Source organism: Rhopilema esculentum, chromosome 12 (assembly GCF_057945365.1).
Source record: "Rhopilema esculentum isolate cy_ngs chromosome 12, ASM5794536v1, whole genome shotgun sequence".
In the NCBI taxonomy this organism is placed as follows: domain Eukaryota; kingdom Metazoa; phylum Cnidaria; class Scyphozoa; order Rhizostomeae; family Rhizostomatidae; genus Rhopilema; species Rhopilema esculentum.
The window spans coordinates 9,043,488-9,058,794 of NC_142826.1; the positions used below are offsets into that span (position 1 = coordinate 9,043,488).

At 37.0% G+C, this 15,307-nt stretch overlaps 2 protein-coding genes across 2 annotated transcripts; one reads left to right on the forward strand and one right to left on the reverse strand.

Moving 5' to 3' along the window:
- Window positions 1-6,710: 6,710 nt before the first annotated feature.
- Window positions 6,711-9,223, reverse strand: LOC135681425 (suppressor of cytokine signaling 3). Its single transcript, XM_065195895.2, has one exon. The coding sequence runs from the start codon at window positions 9,221-9,223 to the stop codon at window positions 8,507-8,509; it is 717 nt and encodes a 238-aa protein (XP_065051967.2). The 3' UTR covers window positions 6,711-8,506.
- Window positions 9,224-14,675: 5,452 nt separating this feature from the next.
- Window positions 14,676-15,128, forward strand: LOC148958747 (uncharacterized). The gene has a single exon (XM_089111859.1). The coding sequence runs from the start codon at window positions 14,676-14,678 to the stop codon at window positions 15,126-15,128; it is 453 nt and encodes a 150-aa protein (XP_088967985.1).
- The last annotated feature ends 179 nt before the right edge of the window (window positions 15,129-15,307 follow it).

Sequence of the window (15,307 nt, forward strand, 5' to 3'; positions counted from 1 at the left end):
ATGTGCATAGTTAGTTTCCTAGACCATTTAAGGTAAAGGTAAAAAAAGCTCTGATCTTATTGACTGAACGGAGGAGAGAGCAAGGAGTTCCTCAACGATCAATATTTGGTCCAATACTTATAATAGGCAGTTTGCTTAACGCAAAAGCACCTTCGTTTGAACCAATCAAATTACAGAACAGGCAAGGAACAGGTTAGCACTTTATTAGAAATTATGGTCGCCAAACATGCTCACAGTATGTATAGAGGCCTTGAACAAATCAATACAATAAACCATAGGCAGAGAACCTCGCCTTCCGTAGATGACGTTTAAATTTGTCTGTTAAGTGATACGCAAATTTAACTTATACCTGTTGTATAAAGGACTAATGTGCCTTTCAGTGCAGTTTTGATGATAGTGAGAAAGTTTGATTCAAAAAGTATTAGCAGCCATTAGCAGTTGCATTCATGAACTTAAATTAGAAAAACATGGTGGAAACGTATGAAAATAGGCGAGACAAGATCCAGGATTGCTTCATTTTTTGGTGAAATTTATGCTATCATATCTTAGTTGTTGAACCTTGTTTTGATGAGTTGTAGTAGGGAAAGTGACAGCAGTAATGGCGGGATTTGCAGCAAAGCAAGGAGATTAGCCCCATTGATTAACAATAAACTTTTGTTCAGTTTTTATTTGATATCAAACTGTTGCATATTTCACAATTTACAATACTTACATCAGCAAATGCCAATATGATATGAGAAACTCCCAATCAAACAAATGAACTTGATATTGTGTCTATGGGTGGGATCAAATAAGGAACTTGGAACCAGAAATGACACAATTACACAGCAATATTGCATTCTTATAACATGTGTAAAACTTTGTATACGTTCGTCGGATTAATTATAGCTAAAAATACTGACTTAAGTTCGCTTTAATTTGAGCTCTTGTTGTACAAACTTCAAACAAAAAGGAAAAATGTTCCTGTGAAGTCGTTCTTAGGGCAATACACTCTAAACTCTGTTGAAGTGAAGAAAAGGGCTGGGATGTTCGTTAAGCCAGCCTAACGCAGCAACGTCCAGGGCCAAATGACGCAAATGAACCAGGTTTCAATAAACATAGTTTTTACGAAAACAAATATGTTATTGCTATTTTGAGTTTTGTCGTAAACCGATTTCAAGCCGTTTGGATGCAACGCTAATAGAAATGCTCGATGCGATAAATAATTTTTCATAAAAAATTATACGGCAGGTGATTATGCTTTTTGATTGCTGAAAATTTATCCAGTTTGGTGTGTTTTTTGTTTGCTATGAATCTATCCAGTTTGTTGTCAACTTGGCGAATTCAACATTAATTAAATATCTGACAGTGGCCGCCAGTGGAATCCCCGAATACCTGCTTCTACATTGCGTTGTCTTGCCTACACTGAAAATAATCTTATTATTAAAACTTTTGCTTGGAACATCTTGATGGCCCAGTGGTAATAAGATGCACCGTCATACATTTAGAGAACATGACAGTTGCGTGTTTTTCAGGGACACAGCAACAGGGCAAATTTTATGTTTGTCATTTATGTTGCTACAAATGGGACAAATCAAACCATTGTTTTTTTCAATATTTTACAATTAAGGGTCAGCTAGAACTGAGCGAGAGAATGAAATGAAGCTGTTTTACTTTTGTACTTTGGTTCAATGTATTCGTTGTCATCTAAAGGTTTATTTATGTAAACAATTCTAGCTATTCTCATTCTTTTATTTAGCGAACAGAGTCGAGGCCATGCCTCCTGTGGTACGAGTCCTGGGATGGGGTAAGATAATTCTCCCATTTGTTTCCCAGGTACTACTTTCGTAATGCATCATAAACGTTCAAATCACAGCAGTTTCGGAACGTCAACATGGTAACTCTGTCGATGTCAGTTTTGACTCGATACCTTTGCTTAGGTTTTTAATTCAATCCCTCAGCTTTAGTTGTTTTCCAAGTCTTCTAAAAAGAATAAGATTGGACTATGTTTATTCTTAAAGATGATTTTTATGTAGAAATATAATCTTCCCATCTTTAAAACCCAGACTATCTAAGATTAATGTTAGCCTTTGTTAATTCTGCTTCTTGCTTGTCTCTGTTGGCAAAACAAAAACAAAACACAGTCTTCAAGGAGAAATATTGATTCAGGTTTAAAAGAAAGTTTACTAATATGCTATCACATTACATTTCCCAATACTGATGCTCTCTGTTTCTTCGCCCTTTACTTCTCGCCAGTCCCTACGTGGAGTTGCTGGAGTTAGAACTGTGGCTTTTGATGAAAGAGCATTTGAATGTGTCGTACCTTTAACTAGGAACTCTTTGCCTCTCCATATGAGTCAATCGAAAACCATCACTATTTTCAAGAGAGCAGTTAAAGCACATTTTTGACCCAGCATTTAAGCTATCATTTTTATTGAAAATTACTCCAACTTTTAAGGGTCTTCATTGTAATTGGAAAAATTATTTTCATTTGATGTAACTTACTTGTACCAATGAATAGTATGCCCCACAGAATATTGTATGATTTAGAGGCGCTTTATAAAATCAACCTTTATAATTTATTCTTTGTAAACTTCGAGGCCAGAAAGACTTTGGCGGGATACTTGACATTGATAAAACTCCTAACAAGTTTTATCCTATTTTCATGGGAGACTATCATGTATCTTAAACAAACTAAGCTTCGACTTGAGAACCATTTTGATACTCCAGATATCAGTTCTACCATTATGCTTTCAGACTATTAAGTTTTAAAAGGGCAGAAAACCTGGTATTCACTCCCATAGTAATAGAAAATGATTACGAATTGGCTACTTTAAAATAATTGCGCATGTATTTAAGCTAGGTAGTAGCTTTTTATCTATCTTTCATGTAATCCTTGAAATTGCTTAATGTTAGTCTGCTTTAGGGTAAGTTCACTCATATAAAAGCAGCCATTAAACGATTGTTTCAATTTATACTGGCTAGCCAAGAGTAACAAATTTAGCGATTTACATGAAAACTGAGCAAATTAAGAGTGTGCCTGGAACATCGCTCAAGTCTCTACATCCCTTAAGAAGGTAAATAGACCTTTTGTACATCGTTTCAATTCAATCACGATGATATCATTGAATCTATTTAACAAGAGGCTTTTTTGGTCGACTCGCTTGGGCTGTTATCTATTTACCGTTCATGGGAATCTCTAGTGACTTGCTTGGAAGTTAGGGGTCTGGAACACAGGCTGGATGATATTTGTTGCCGAGGAGTGATTTTACGGGGGTTATGATATATACTGATAGGGTAAGGCGTATAATTTTAAAAGTGTTCTTGCACTTTTTGATACAAGGTTATCTTACTGTTAGAGGACAACATGCGAGTACCACAAGGTTCTCTACTCGGAGCTATCTTATTAAATATATAACTTGAGTGATCTGTGGATGTTTGTGCCCGAAAGCATAAATTGTAACTGTAAGGATGACACAACAATTTTTTTATCCGGCAATAAACACGGGTTTTGGAAACCTCAAGCAAGTTTCTTTATCACTATTTATTTTCAATCCTTGAAGCAGAACCCCCCCCACCCCCAAAAAAAAGATTTCATGGCGTTTCCGGGCGTCCCAATGTCTGCGCCTATCGCAGCAAGATGAATTAAAGCACGTGAAAGAAATGTGCTAACACAAAGTAGAAATGTAGAAAGAAAGCATCGTACCAGGGGTGTGTTACGATTAAACAACAACAAGGTTCTCAAAAGTCTAAAAAACAATGAAATTGAAAGAAGTGGAAATTGAGTTCACCCTAATCAAGGGGGAACTCCCAAAGCCCCCCTATAGCACAACATCAATTATCCGTAACAACAATAAATGTGTACCGATTCGTGTTGCAAAAGACACGACAGCTGCGTGAACTTTAACTTAAACTGGACTTCAACAATTATGGCGGGTGAACACCATAAAAAGAATGCCCTTTAGTATTTGGATGCACTTCCCACTAAAAGTAGTTGGCAACAACTGATAGACGGCTCTTTGTCAAAGTGCAAAGAGTTTAAGTGGCCGACAAAAGCCACAAAAGTTTCAAATTGTAACAATTATTGCTGTTGTGCCAGTTCTGTCGTATTGTGGTTACGCGGTGAGTGGGAATGTCACTTCAACTTTACCTGTTGCACAAGAGGGCAAATATCGAAAATATAGTTATAGAAAGTGAACAGTGTTCGACCCTTCGTGATCTGGCGCGGCTTCCAGATTCATTATTCTGTCAGGTAAACAACATTGGCATTAAAAGCTATTGATGACATTTGACTTGCCAGTGCTTAATCTTTGAATTTTTACTTAAAAAAGCATTATTCGGGGAAAGGTTAGTGCTAAGGGAAGTTTTACCTGGACCCCAAGACAAAGGCAAAAAAACAATGATGTAGCTGCTATCATTATCAATTCAAGTTTTTGTTTTGGCAATAAAAACTTTACAGCTACAGATTGCAGCTACACCTTACCGTAAATTCTCTTTTAAGCCCCCTGGGGGGGCTTGTTGTTTTTCAGCACTTTAAAGAAGGGCTTTTAAGAGAGGGGGGGCTAAATTGAGAGAGGGGGCTTAGTAAATATTTTGCAATAAAAAACCATTTGTAGTGGTAAACTAATTTTTTGTTATTTGCGAAATTAAAAACATCAAATCAGCCTTCTATATCAATATTATTGTCATCGTCATCTTCATCAATTATTAATTCTAAAATATCTTCTTGGCCATGTTGCCTTCTGAAATTGAGCATTCGAAAAGGTCGACTTCATCCCTCGGAGTACCAACGGCCTGTAATTTTGGTAAAAGGTTCTCACATGGCCCGTGCTTAATGCACATTAAATCTTTGTCTTCGAATCTGCCGTGACTGGAAGAGACATGGTGTGGTTTTGACTTGAGGCGAAAGTATTGAACGACCAATGAATAAAATGAAAATCTCTGTTTTTTGTCAAGTTTACTTATTTCGGCATCAGTGAAAGTTTTGAGGGGGGGGGCTAAATTGAGAGGGGGACTAATTAAATTTTTCCTTCTGAAAAGGGGGCTAATACGAGAGGGAGACTTATATGAGAGGGGGGGGTTAAAAAAATAATTTAGGGTATGACAACTTTTTTAGAAAATTGAATTACAATCTCTACAACTTAAAAGCTATAGTAAGACCTAAATTTCAATTATGTAATAATTGCGTTAGTCTACAAAATTTTCTATAATTTAAGGAAAGGTTCCAGTAACATAACTCTCTTCTACTCTTGAAAGATCTCGTGTTTGTATTTTCTATTTCCTTCTGTAAACAATCTTTTGGTGGTACAAAACTTGTAAATAGCTTTGAAAAAAAGCAAACATTTAGTAAACTAAAGCTTTTCGTCTGACACTCTTCAGAGTTTAAAACGTCAGAACATAGATCGAAAACTCTACGCTAAGAAATATATATACCCAGTTGTGGATCGAAATAGGCCAATCAGAAACACGAGCACATGACTGTAAAGGTTGACCAATCAGTGCCGCTTGCCTATTAGAATGTTACCAATGGAGTCCTAAGGTGAAAACGAACTCCTTTTGTCTACACAGTAGCAGTTTTTTCGTGCGTATTTACTTCTGTGCTTTTTGTCGCAGCATTTACTTCATTCTTTCTTCTTAGACTATTCATTCTATATCTTCACTAAACATTTCTTGCATAAAAAATGGAGTCAAACTCAAATTAATAGTTTTTATGTCAAACTTCTTTGCCAATCGGATACACACATTTTTACAAGAGCCCGTATATTGAAGTTTGGCTGGCTTTTCTTAGATTTTTTAAAAATTTGAGGCTGGATTGTTCTTGATTTGTTTTTAGATAATTAGGGTGTAAGCAGTGCAGCTGCTAGCTAGTGTCCTCTATAGGGTGCTAGCTCATCGTTTATTTGCCAACAAAGTTTGAAAAGTCATAGCAAAAGCACCCCTAGATGGCAAAATTCCTCGATTTCGAGATGAAATTTCTACGGAGGGTTTCATGATATTGTTCAAAACGACATTTGGCATTAGCTCAGCCCCTGTCTGTTCTAATTTGTTCTTAACTTCCGACCAATTTTGAGATTTGTGGTCTTCAAAAAAGAGTGTACATGAGTGTTGTCGGTAGGTATGCAGGATGTGCAGACTATGGTTGAAGGGATGGAGTCAGAACCGTTGTAAGAGCTGCAGCTTTCAAGATACCGAAATTACATTTGAAATGCTTTGTGATCGCCAAATAACATGCAAGCACCACGCTACCTGGCAGAACTTCAAAAAAGGTCTTTGACCTCCAATATCGAGAGGTAAATATCAAAGCGACAGCCTTCATCTTGTGTTATGTTTTTCACGCAATTATCAGCCAAAATTGGAAACTTGATCTAACGATTGCAAAATAGCAGCAAATTTGTGTCAAATTTCTTCTTGTGACGGCAGATTTTGCAAAGCCACTTTTCGTTAAACGACATGGACAATAACTTTTTACAAAAGATCAAACCCGAATCTTGAACACCGGCCGCAGGCCACGTATGGAGGAGATAACTCCGCCTATTTCTGGTCTGGCAAAATCTTCGTCAAAACATTTACTATTTTTAATGCAAAAACCAGATAATTTATGTCGAGGCTCGATGCTCTTATTTTCGGTTGACATTTTGAATGTCAGCTGGGCATGTTCTTGATATGGTTCTTATTTCAACAATGATTTTTCTACAACCACATCAGGGCCGTCGGAACTAAATTCATACTGGGGGAGGGGGGTGGCTGTAAACTTTCTTGTTAAGTGTGTTTTTCTGTAAAAAATGATTTGTTATTTCAATATTTTCTACTTTGGGTACAGAAGAAAACTCTTTACTGGGGTGTGTTCCATTTTACTTGAAAATTTAGAAACAGTTTATCCTTTGTCGGTCGTCAGCAAAAATAATTTAGAAAAATTATACCTATCTTTGTCGGAGAATCACCGTAGAGAATCGAAGTGACAAAGCAGAAGCAATTGAACAGTATTATTTTTGTAGTTCATTTTTGAATTGGAAATTTTCCATTATAAGCTTTGTACTTGGGCTCAAAAGCCAAAAAACTAACGTTACTGCATGAAAACATTGAGATACTTTTTAAGGTGATTTTATTTCAGAAGAAACGAGTAAACACTATTTAAATGCACTAAACTTAAAGCTCGAAGAAATATATTACGTGTGTTTCAGAGTTCGTCATTAATTTTTGTGCTGTTTCTAAGAATTCACTGTAGAATTCAATAGAAGTTAAAAAAATATCACATCCTGAATGAATGAAAGAACAGGAAATCTTACGAACCTTGTTACAAATCTTCTTACGAACCTTCGAACAAGACAAAGAAGGACAAATAAAGGAATATTCCCTGCAAAACGAAACTGGTGGTATCCACCGGTGTGGCTCTACTGACTTTATCTAGGTTTTCAACGTTTGCCTCGAATAACACAGATACTTTGAGCGATCACATTGAATACTTTTAATTTTCTTAGTAGAGTAGGGGACTTTTCGTTAGCCCAGCAAAAGGGCGGGGCTAGTTCTTGGCTGAACGACTAAAAAGGCCCTAGAGCTAAACATTGTTCTATAAAGAACTGTAGGGTCTTGAGGCATTTCTTGGTTTGTATTCGCACTCCTTCATATCCCTGGTCTGTAGTTTTGGCCCTGTAATAGCAGCTGAAGATTATGGATAAAAACATATTCACTGACTCAAGGCGAGACAAATGCCCCTTACTTTTATCTTGATGGTCCTACGTTTTTATCCCTGAAATCTCCCTATAGTTCATCTACACTGCTACAGAGCATAAAAGATATGTGTGAGCATAGTTTATGGTGTGAGATTAACTTTGAAACAATAAACACTCTAAGAAGGTGCTCGATGGACTATGCATTATCACATCTGAACAAAATGGTATCGCCGTCTCCTATTAAAAGTTGATGAATCTTAACACATGGAAACTTCACTTTTGAACACACGGACGGGATTATAAAAGGCAGGTGTTAGGGCTTATGATTCTGTTTTGAACAGCTAAAATCCACAGGGACATCGAAAATGGATATCGAGAGAAATATGGGCGTGTCTGGGCATAAAATTGTTAATTATATGCTGGGCTGGGCAACCATGCCATTACAAGACGATTAATTACCACAATGCATTTTATTACATCAACAAATGATGGAATAAAGAACAGATGTGCTTTAGCAACAAAACAACCTGTCTTTTTTAATTGAAATGATTCAAATGATAGATTGGTATATCATAAATTTTAAGATGTTAAGGACTACGAAAACAGTTTGTGAAGCATTTCCTTGTGAAGCATATACGCAAGATAGTTCGTTTGAAACTTCCCTTCGCGAAAAATATCAAAAAGTTTCCTGTTGTTGTTCGGTGATAATGATAAAAGAGGTTTTTATCTTCTTTCTAAAGATAAGCCGCGAAAGGCATTTGTTGTGTCTTCAATAACATGCACGAACTGAAGGGCTAGAAGGCACTCTTCTCCGTGCAAAGTAGGGATTCTCAACGAACCATGGGGAATGCAGAACTTCATTCTCTATCGTTTAGCTCCAGCAGAAAGTCTTTGATACTTGCAGGCAGATCGAACTCCGAAACATCGTTTGCATTGCAGAGAGACCTCATAATGGTTTTTCTACAGAGATCCTGCAGACTCACGTTACGACGCAAAGGAGTCTCAAGTTTCAGAGGAACATTGGTACTTTTGCCGTCTGTTTCGCGTCGAAGTCCACATATAAACGAGCCATTACTTGAAAACGCTACCAGTTTTTCTACAAGCATTTGCAATGTTGGTTCTCTCGGTTGCAAAAGGTCGTGGAAACACAAGCTGAACAACCCGTTTTTGCAGTGTACACGCAAGTTCCCTACCTTGTTATCGATAATGTAGGTCAAAGTAAACATAAACCCAGCCATAGAACTTTTCCGCACCAAAAATGTTCCGTTTTTGTGTCCATGAAGTAGTCGTGCTGCACTATATCCATCGATATCAGGCCAATACCAGGCTACAGTAGATAATACGTATTTGTCTTCGATAAATCTGATAGCATTGTTCTCGCATTTATAACTAACGGCTTTATTTTGGTGCTCGTCCTTTCTTGTTCTAATCGAACATCTCCGCAACTTCTTTATCCACATCCTAGGCTTTTGAGAGAACAGTTTCATGCTCTTGGACTCAGCGAAAGCTGGACAGATGATATGCCGGTTGTGTGGGAAATGTAATTTATCCACCAAGGGAATCCCCAATGACATGTGGCCTCTAGCCAAACATCTTAGCTTGTTTAAAAATAGATCAACTTAAAGTCGCTGCCGAAAATACCAGCTATTCGATAGCTGTATTCACGATTGTAAAGAAAATGTAAACATCACGATTTATGCTATTTCTATCCAACAACCACTGTTCACTACGCCTGCACTGTTTCTGTTCTAAATAAGTCCATGAAGTTTTTGGAACCGTTCTCAAACAAAAGTAGCTTGACACGACAGAAGGAACAGTTTTCTACTGACAAAGGAGGGTGTGACATCCTAATTGGTCCCATTCCCAAAAGTCCCAAGTGGGTTCGGAAAGGAGTGTTGGGTATGGAAAAGATGTGGTAGGGTAATGTATGCATACTAATTACTCACGCATGCTCAGTGTATTTTTAAGTGTGCTCGTGCTGATTAACGTTATAAGAGATGTTGAGTTGGATGTATACACACTTATAAAGAATAAGGAAGGTATGGTGGAGAAATTTAAATTTGGTTTTAGTCTAAGAGATATGCCATGTTTCAAAAGTTATAATTTCGCTGGAGCCCATTTTGGTGTGGGGAGTATGGGTTTTTTAATACAAGTTTGCAAACTCCTTTGGTAGTTTGACACTATTGTCTTCAATGCCACAACCTTGATACAATACTTGAGCTAAAAAGTAAGGGGGAAACGCAGTCAGCAAATTGATCCAACTACAAGGTGAGTGTTTTTCCGGGATTTTGAGGCTGATCCATTCTCGGCACAGGGGGGGGGGAGTCACTTGAACTTTTTATATACGGGGGTCCATCCGAAATTTTCCAAGTATCAAAAGTATCAAAGACAAATTTAACAGACCTATAAGTATCAACTAAAATGTTAATCTTGCTTGATGCTTCTGGGTCATAGTTAGCTACTTAGATTGTTTCCTTTAATTATCAGTACAGCTATTTCATGACATCAGATATTAGAAATGAGACACACAACACAGTATGCAGATCCTACTGTAGCTTGGTTCCAGACCCCTAACTTACAACTTAGCATTTGAAGGAAAATGTTTACTCTGTAATTCATATCATACTACTTTAGTATCTTATTTCATTAAAGAATATGAGAGATTTTTTAATTTGATTATGAAGAACACATATGAAACATACATGTTTTTCCACAATTTTCAAAATACACCATTTTTTTAAGAAAGCCGAGATTCGCAAATAGTGAATCAAGCCTTGCCCAAATTACCGACAACTTGTCATTTTACCTGTAGGTATAGGAGATTTTGGAGCAAATGAGATGAGCGTGGTTATTAAGATCATTAAGATCACAGGACATGAATTTAACAAACAAGAAAGAGTAGCTACTTAGAGCGGGATTAATATTTTCGTGGTGGACTCGCTACTATAACAAACTGTCCCTTAAAAGATAAAAGACATAGATTTAGAAAGTTCTTCGTAGACCTTTTTCTGTGATTTTTCTTTATTCTCAACGCTCGTAATTTTTCTGAGTAACAAAAAGGACGCCATTTAATCATTAAACAGAACAGGAACCATTTTACTTTGGTAGGTTAAGATTTTGCTAGCTTGCAGATGATTCTATTTCGCTGAAAAATGCCCTCAGTGGATCAATTTTTTCTACCTTTACAATACAATCTTACTCTTAGAATTAATATCCACAGGCGGAATACGCCATTTGACGGTTTTAATAGATTTTCTTGTAATCATTCTTGTCATTAGCACACCCAACGCTGAAAAATTGTAATGTAGAGTTTGGTTCTCATTGGTTCCAGTTTTCCATTTAACAGTTGAAATATTAACGTGCCAAAATGGGTGACGAGGATCAAATCGAAAATGATAACAATCAAATACACCATACCCATGTGTCCCCAATTGTCGGTTATTAGATCTCCAATGTTTTCATGCCCGTTGAGTGCTAGTAGCTAGAAATGGGGCAGCGAAATCAGGGTAGACCAAGACTCCGATTTAAAGACGTGACAAAGAGAAATATGAAGTGGAGGGACATCAAGACGCAGGACTGGCAGTCCAAAGCGTTGGATCGTCAATCATGCAGGGCAGTCATTCAACCGAAAACGTAGAACAGTCATCGTTGTCAACCGACGGACTGCAAATGAAATGAAAGTGCTAGTATAGGAGGCTTTTCCCATACTTTCTTAGTTTTTTATCCTTTAAAATTATGTCCCAGTGGTCTTTAAGAATTTTACTTATATTGATAGTCCGATTGCCGTTTGGTATGCCGAAAGAGAGGGTTGAGTTCCCCAATATGATGTGTAAATTATTTAGGAGTTACCTAGTTGTATATTTATATTCAATGGGATTTTTGTAATCAGTTACTCCTCTTTCGTAAAACTTTTATAAATGGTAGCAAAATCTTGCTCCGACAAAATTATAAATTTCCTTCCGTATATCTTCCGACGGGTGGGCTAAGCAGCTCCGACGGGGGGGCGGCTGTAGCCCCCCTGTCCCCCTCTGGCGCCACCATTGGTTTGTGGAACAGTCATCAAGGGTGTATTGTCACTATTGTGCTATCATAACAGGGCTTACAGGCCAAGTTCCATAAATTAAATTTGAATTTTGTTCTTGAAAATTGGACCTCTTTTGTGCACTTGAGTAAATGGACACCCTTTTCCTTTTTGGTTTTTTGTACATGTTGTTGTGAAAGTAGATCTACATGCATCTACCCTGTGTATGCAAAATTTGAACGAAACGCAAGAAGATTCTTTGGAAATAGGAGGACCTATATTGAGGTCCTGGTTTTCTAGAGATCAGGAGAGTTTTCTAGGGAACATCAATAATGTATATTGGCAACGGGAGATATTTTTTGAATATTTTTTAAGAACAGCGGAACATCGGAAGGGTCTTTTTTGCAGTAACAAAAAAGCTTTAAGATGAAAATAGTTCATCTTCATGGCCTTGAAATGCAGCAGCTGTGAAAAGAAAAAGAGAGACAGTTTTTTTGGAAAAGGAAAGTTCAAAAGATGAAAGGATGAAGGAATGATTGGAAATCGAGCGACCCGGCTGTTTTGCACAAGGACCGAGATACCGGGGGGGAGCGAGGGGCCTTGCCCCCCAAAAAATTTAAGTATTTAGTAAAATATTGCTGTTTTTACACTTATTTATCAGGACTGGCCCCCCAGACAAAAAGTTGTATCTTGGTCTTTGGTTTTGCAAACATTTATGTTGTCACTGAGTCAGAAAATGTTTACATTGTAATTTGATTCTTGCTGCTTGGTCATTGCTTGCCGGGCAACAGCTGAAAAGTGATCAACAGTCATATCATATATATCATACCAGATCATATCGTCATTTATTTAATCATTACAGCTATATTTGGTTTACAAGGCCATGCTTTCATCAAGAAGTATGCCAAGAAGATTCAGAAAAATTCAACCAATTAAGACAAAGGTTCACTATAGAAGTCCAATGCATTTTGCAGACAAGTTGGATATGTTAGAGAAATCAAAACTTTACCTTGCAAAGAAATGGAAAAAAGCTTTTATACTAAAATAGATGGATCTGTGCACATGAAAAAGCAAGATAAGAGGTCCAAACTTTCTCTACAAAGATATCTTTATCAAATTCTTCAAAAACATTTTTAACTTATTTTTTGAAGGTTTTTTGGCTACTTTGGAAAATCAGTTTTACACGTAAATCATTTTCTACTCGCTTCGCCTTACACAATTCAGAATACAAGCGTAAGAGGAATTGTACCCTGGGTGCCAGATCCTCATTTCTATTCTCCTTCGCAATGCCTTTCCCCGTTCTTCATCCTTTGACTCTATCTGGCACCCAGGTTAGGGGATTTGTGAAAGAAACAGACAGTTGTAGGGGTCAGTCATAAATAGCTACAAGTGACTGTTTGATTAGCCAACCATTGCCATGTAAAAAAAGCCATAGCTTTTTCAAACGCATTTTCAAAACAGGGTGTTTTCCCAAATTCTTAAGGTTGTGGTCAGCAAAACTTTTTTCTCTTTGCCCCATAAATCTTCCAACCCTGGCTACGCCACGGTGACCTGAAAGGTGTGTACAGAAATCCAGTTGGTGTCTAAAACCCAATCATTGTTGCTTAAAACCGTCCCTGCTGACTATTTACTATAGTTCTTCTGTTGTGTTACGTTTTTTTATTTGAAATTCTTATAGCTTTACCAAACGATTTCTTATATTTTGCAAAAAAAAAATTTCCAGTGGGTCAAATTTTTTACAACACCACAAAATTAAAATCACAACACCACAAATCAAATTTACAACACCACAAAACGGTAACAAAACCACGTTAGAATAACCCCTGCCCTGACACGTCCACCGTGGGAGTGGGCTGGGATCCTTACACCCAGGTAGGAACGGATAGTTCAGCATCATCTATTTCGATTTGTCACTTCCCTTCTACAGTTTCCAAATACTGTGACAAATTCTGAAAAATCAAGGAAGCTTATGCAATTTGATTCAAATTGAACTGCATTAAGGGTTTTTGCGTAAAATTATAAGGTTTCGAGAGCGATCATTTTAAGACCAAAACTGTTGGGATTTTACTAAAAGGTTAAGTTCTAACGTACTTTAGTTCCGTACTTTAGTTCTAACGAAATATGGCAAGTATTATCCAAAAATTATAACTTTCCAGTTTTTTTGGAATTTTGATTAGACTTTGAGGGGCTAATAAAGTCTTGCAGATGAGAAATATACTCCCTATTTTTTGCCAAAAATGCGCTCGATTTATGTGGCTCTGGTACCCTGGAGAGTGAATAAATAAATCAATTTTGAAGTGAAACAGCACTAAAAATAATTGAGCCTCAAATTATACAAAAAAATAAGAACATCAAAATTCGTTGAAATTATCTGTTTCTTAAAAAAGGGTGGTACGGTGGCACCGAATCATGTTGGAAAAATGCGAGAATCGCAAAAAGAAAAGCAAAAAGATTGCGTAACAGATTTGCTATAAGCACAATTTTTGATATTATTGAGGGACAAAATTAGAAATTTACATTCAACATCTGGTTAGGTCACAAAAAGAGGTTAGGCGTTCGAGTATCTGAATGCATTGAACCATAACAAATCTTTTTAAAACTTGTTTAATCTTTTTGGCGATAAACACGCCTTGACGTGTCCTTGACTAACAAAGGATTGCGTGTGTTTACAACATATAGTTTACAACAACGCGTTTTGTATTCTAGGGGGAATTACCGGGCGTACGGCAAATCAAAACAGTTCTCGATTACCTCAGTTTAGCGCAATGCGTAGGCATATTTTGTTGTCAGCAAAACTATCGTGACAGGTTAACATAAATACGATATGTTGGGATATTTGTTGGCATATTTTTAACGCTTGCGGTACAAGACTAGGAAATCACACAGCAAACATGATTTCCCAAATAAACTATTTTTTAACGTGCGTCTTGAATTGCATCAGAAGAAAAGATGAAAAATATGTAACTGCAGCGGACGATCAAACGCGGAAAAAACAAATTTTCGTGATGGCTGGAACATCGGAATATTTTTGGCCGAATCTTTCTCGAAGGGAAGGTGAATGTATCCTTGAGTCAATGGCAAACGGAACATTCCTCGTGAGTTACCATGAAAATTATAAACATTTTGAAATGATTTACAAAAGAGATGGATTAGTAGCAAACATGAAAATCGACTTTAATGACAAAGAATTCAGCCTTGATCACAAAAATCCAGGTTTACCGAAAGCAAATTCTTTGGATGGATTGATTTTACAACTGATCGACAAATGCAAGGATCATTATCTTCTGGTTTCTCCCCAAACGGGACAAAACATCGGAATGATGAAGCTGATGTATCCGTTAAAAAGGAACATAACGCTTAAAGATCACTGCAAAAGAGAAATATTTCGTAACCTGCCAATGAAGGGCCTGAAAGAAGGTGATTTACCATGGGACCTTGTCGAGTTTCTGAAGAACTAAAAATTCTACAATACATATACACAGAAAAACACATTTCTCTCACATATAAACATTTATGTTGTTGCTGTTGTTATACAATCAGGACGATGCATATGACCTCTTCATAAAGGGTAGAACTTGGAGTATCAAGACTCCAAATATTCTGTAATCAGTACCCTATATTTAATTGCAAACAGTCA